Source organism: Arachis hypogaea, chromosome 9 (genome assembly GCF_003086295.3).
Source record: "Arachis hypogaea cultivar Tifrunner chromosome 9, arahy.Tifrunner.gnm2.J5K5, whole genome shotgun sequence".
In the NCBI taxonomy this organism is placed as follows: domain Eukaryota; kingdom Viridiplantae; phylum Streptophyta; class Magnoliopsida; order Fabales; family Fabaceae; genus Arachis; species Arachis hypogaea.
Genome location: NC_092044.1, coordinates 98334049 through 98339435, shown reverse-complemented (window position 1 = coordinate 98339435; position 5387 = coordinate 98334049). Strand labels below are relative to the sequence as shown.

At 39.8% G+C, this 5387-nt stretch overlaps 1 protein-coding gene across 1 annotated transcript; it reads right to left on the bottom strand.

Annotated features, from left to right (window-relative positions):
- Positions 1-2195: 2195 nt before the first annotated feature.
- LOC114924455 (uncharacterized) lies at positions 2196-2846 on the bottom strand. Its single transcript, XM_029289043.1, has one exon. It carries the CDS (start codon positions 2844-2846, stop codon positions 2196-2198), a length of 651 nt encoding a protein of 216 aa, XP_029144876.1.
- Between the last annotated feature and the right edge of the window lie 2541 nt (positions 2847-5387).

Here is a 5387-nt window from a genome sequence, read left to right as displayed (position 1 = left end):
GTCCTGCCGATTAAGGAGTTATACGCCGATCTGACATCAATGACGATAAAGTCAATGCTCAAAGTTTTGGAACTTTCCCCCTTTCCGAAGGTTGTGTGCAGGGGGATGTATCCCAGTGGCTTTATTAGCATGTCTCATAATCCATATAGGGTGTCCGGGTAAGCTTTTAGCTCCCTTTCATTCAACCCTAACTTGTCGAATGCAGGCTTAAAAAGTATATCTGCCGAAATTTCTTGGTCAACCAAGGTCCTGTGGAGGTTGGCATTTACCAAGATCATGGTTATCACCATCGGATCATCATGCCCGGGTACGATCCCCTGCCCGTCCTCTTTGGTGAACGAGATGGTTGGGAGATCGAGAGACTCGTTTCCTACTTGATAAACTCGCTTCAGGTGTCTTTTGCGAGAAGATTTGGTGAGTCCCCCTGACAAACCCCATTTGTAGGGTTTATCTTGTACTGATTTTAGGGGATTTTATCACCTTTCACCCACATTTATTCAATAAAATAGCATGGTTTTGTATATTCTCCTTTAATTGTGCTTAAGAGTGAGAACATGCTTTTTAGGTCTTAAAATAACTAAATCTAATTCTCCTTGATTCCATTAGATGCCTTGATATGTTTGTCAAGTGATTTAAGGTTTAGGAGGTAAAGATTGGATCAAGGGAATGAAGAAAGAAAGCATGAAAAGTTGGAGAACTCATGAAGAAATGAAGGAACCGGAAAGCTGTCAAGCCGACCTCTTCGCACTTAAACAACCATAACTTGAGCTACAGAGGTCCAAATGATGCGGTTCTAGTTGGGTTGGAAAGCTAACATCCGGGGCTTCAAAATGATATAAATTTTGCCACATGTTGCTTCGCGTTCAGGGGCGCGCACGCGCACTTTGCGCTCGCGCGCTGATTCTGTCCTTGCCCACTTTAATGAAATCGTCCCCAGCGGTTTTAGGAGCCTTGTGGGCCCAATCCAACTCATTTCTGATGCTATTTAAGTCAAGTATTGAAGAGGAATCAAGATACTTTAGATACTTTTGATCATTAGCTTAGTTTTAGGAGTTAGAGTTAGTTTTAGAGAGAGAAGCTCTCACTTCTCTCTAGGATTAGGAATTAGGGTTAGATTAGGATCTCATAATTCTAGGTTTAATTCAAGTCTCCTTCTACTTCTACCTTCAAGTGGTGATTGCTACACTTTGGTTCTTCTTTCTATCCCTATCCTCTTGTTGTAATTTCTCTTATTTTGTCTCTAGGTTTTGTAATTGAGATATTCTTGTTCTTTTGTTTTCTTTTAATAATGTAATTTGAGATAGTTCATGTGAATGTGATGTTGTTGATTGTTGTTTTGTTAATTCTTTGTAATTGTTGGTTGTTGATTCCTTTTATTCTTACAAATAAAAATGCTTTCTTTCATTTCCCTCCAAGTGTTTGATGAAATGCTTGAGAGGATGTTAGAGTAGGATTTTATGTTCTTGGCTTGAGAAGGTAACTTAGGATTTCTTGAGTCACTAGTGTCCAATTGATTGCTAGTTGATAGCCATTAACTCTAGCCTTCATTAATCCAATTAGTGGAAAGCTAGGACTTATGGACTAGGATTGATATAACTCACTTGACTTTCCTTTGTTAATTGATTTAAGGATGACTAAGTGGGATTAATCCTTGCAACTACCATACTTGTGGCTAGTGATAATGATGAAGACCCTTGACAACCAAATCTTGCCAAGACCATTTTGTTAATAAAGTTTTCTTACCATTTACTATTCATTTTTCTCATCTAAAACCCCAAAATAAACAAATCCATAACCAATAACAAGAACACTACCCTGCAAGTCCTTTGAGAGACGACCCGAGGTTTAAATACTTCGGTTTATAGATTTTAGGGGTTTGTACTTGTGACAAACAAATTTTTGTATGAGAGGATTATTGTTGGTTTAGAGACTATACTTCGACGAGATTTCATTTGTAAAATTCTAAACCGTCAAAAATCCAATCGTCACCCCCTCCCGCAAATCCTCCAGAGATCATATGTATGTGTCTCTCGGGAGTTTGTGGCGGCGGGTCTCTTCTATCTTCATCATCTCGCTTTCTTTTTCCATGATTGTCCGACCTATTCGTGAGATATCTATCAAGTCGGCCTTCCCTGGCCAACCTTTCTATCACATTTTTGAGGTCGTAGCAATCATTTGTTGGGTGGCCATATATCTTATGGTATTCGCAGTAGTCGTTGCGACTCCCCCCTTTTTATTTTTAATGGGTCTGGGAGGCGGCAATCTTTCAGTTTGCAGATTTCTCTGTACACATCTACTAGGGAGACTTTTAGAGGAGTGTAGGAGTGATATCTCCTAGGTCTGTCGGGGCCAACCTCCTTTTTTTTCTTTGGCTCCCTTTCTTTTTCTTTTGCTGAGTGAGGGGGCCCCAGTCGCCAGCTGGGTTCCAGTAGTTTGGCATTTTCCTCCATGTTGATGTACTTTTCCGCTCTCTCCTGTACATCGCTCAAAGAGGTCGGGTGCCTTTTTGATATGGACTGAGAGAAGGGGCCTTCTCTAAGTCCATTTACTAATCCCATGATAACTGCCTCTGTGGGTAGATCTTGAATTTTCAAACACGCTTTGTTGAACCTTTCCATGTAATCACGTAGAGGTTCCCCGACCTCCTGTTTAACTCCTAGGAGGCTCAGCGCGTGTTTTACTTTATCCTTTTGGATGGAGAATCGCATTAGAAATTTTCTTGAGAGGTCCTCAAAGCTGGTAACCGACCTTGGAGGGAGGCTATCAAACCACTTCATCGCCGCTTTCGACAGGGTGGTCGGAAAAGCCTTGCAGTGTGTTGCATCAGAAGCATCAGCCAGATACATCCGACTTTTGAAATTGCTTAAATGATGCTTCGGGTCTGTGGTTCCGTCATAGAGGTTCATATCAGGGCTTTTGAAGTTTCTTGGAACTTTCGCCCTCATTATGTCCTCGCTGGACGGGTCCTCTCCTCCCAGGGACGACTCTTCTCGGTCGCTGCGGGAGTTCCGGCTTTTAAGGGAGGATTCAAGTTTTAATAGTTTTTCTTCCAACTCTTTTCGTCATTCTATTTCCTCCCGGAGGTTTCGTTCCGCCTCTCGCTGTCGTTCTAGTTCTTGTTCCAGTTGCTCCAGACGACCATGGTGGCCGTGGACCAGCCCCATTAGTTCGATCGCATGGGGTGGCCCTTCCTTTCCGGATTCTCGTCCTTCCGAGGAGTTTACCTTTGGGTTTTTGAGCCCAGAGGTGCCTTCTATATGTTGGTCGCTGGTTCCTTGATGAAGGGTCAGGTCTGCGTCATTGTTTCTGATATTTAGATTTTCTTGCTCGGAATAAGATGCTGTATGACCATCTTCTGGTGAGTTTTCCGCCATTATGGGTTGATCCCTCGGTTCCCCGGCAACGACACCAATGTTACGTTGGATAACCGGAGGTTAATGGGTTGGACTCGTTAGGTTGGCCCAATCGTATAATGGAGGAAGCCTTTGAGCGGGTTAGTGCCTTTAGAGACTCCTTCCGACTTGTGAGTGTGGAAGAATGGGGGGTGGTACCTGCAAAGACACTCCGATGCCTAAGTTAGCAAGGGTGTGAGCAGGTCTAGAGAGTATTAGGACTTAGAGATACCTGAGGGATGTCAGCGTATTTATAGTGGTGAACCAATAACCACCGTTGGAGTAGTTCCACCTTTTAGGGTGGATAACCGTCCCTTTATCTTAGGGAGGTTACGATATGGCTCCTGGAAGTGGGTTGAGAGATTTTATGGGCAGTTATTATTTGCCAGATAACCTTTGATCCCGACTTCCTTATAGCAAGCCGTAGGGAGCACCGACTTCTTGAGAGGAGGTCGGTATATTGAGGAGTCCAATTAGTGAGTTGGATCTTGCTACATGGACTTGGGCCTTAGCCTTGGATCAGGGTATGAACAAGACCTTTCCAAAAAAACATAGTATATATTAAGTGAGTTGAATGGAAGAAGAAAAAAAGAAAAAGAAAGGAAAAGAATGTGTTGAGAGAAGAAAGAGTGTGTGTTGAATGGTGGGAGATGTCGAGAAGAAGTGAAAGTTAAAAAAAAAAATAATTAGATTATAAGAGTATTTTAGATATTTTAAATTTTAAGTAAAATTCTAATAAAATTAATTTTTAAATTAAATCTATTTGAGTTAAAATTGACTTTTTAAAAAAAAAACTGAAATGAATTAAATTCTATCTAAATTAATTTAATTATTTTTGTTTTAAACAATATAATTAAATTCAATTTTCACGGAAATTAAATTCCAAAAAATTTTTAAACACCCTGTAATAATGATGATTTGTCAAATAACACGTAAACAAACCATGTGTTATATTAAATTGACATGTAAATAATAAATTTTGTTGTGACACATGTCACGTGTCAATGGCTAAATATCACTCTTACATGTGGCCAAAGCATATCGTCTATATCAACATTTTGATCACGGAAAAACTCAAGAAATAAACATGAGTCACAATGAAAATTAAGAGACTATTTTGAATTAATTGAAAATTCAAAAACAGTTTTGAGCTACCAGTAAAATTTTAAAGAACATTACGTTCAACTCCTTGATCGTTTGTGGAAAAGTAGCTAAGAATATGAATGTGGCATACTACTACATGGTAAAAGAATTTGGTGGTACTAAATTACAAAACAGAAAGTCATGAACATAATAAATAGGGAGAGGCAGTTTCGAAAAAACAATTGAAAAGATCTATCAGAACCAAATATATTAAATTCCCAACAATTCCTAGCCAAGATTTATTCAGAATTACTATCCAAAGAGAGAGAAAAGGAGGGGGGTTGGGGGGGGGGGGGGGGGCATATTGCCTGTCCGAGCCAGGACTTATCAAAATTTTGTTCCTTTTCATGAATAAATAAACGATGGATTTAGCCCAAGATGATATTTGCTATACAGTTATTTAAGTAAAATATCTAAAATTTTTATTAATAATAAACTTAAAATGCACCCTTAGAATACATTTTAGCTAAATACTCTTATATAACTAGCAACTAAGTTTACAGTATAGTAGTAAATCTTTTATGTGCCTCACATCTGCAAATACCTTCTGATAGGAATTCCTAACTTTACAAGTTCGAAAACTGAGAATGGATATAAATGAAGGGTCACATGACACAATGATTGATAAGATCTGCTACGCTGTGGTACTTCAAGTCAACCCTGCGCTGTGATTTTTCTAACTCGGAATTAAACTCACTGCTCAAAGCTTAAAATGGTGCCATTGACATCGACATCAACATCTACAATTCTACATCACTTCCTCTTTCCTCCATGTAGTTAAAGCGCACTGATTTGGCCTCTTCTGCAGTATCATTACAGGCCAGCCTTGTGTACTAGCTCCACAGGGCGCAT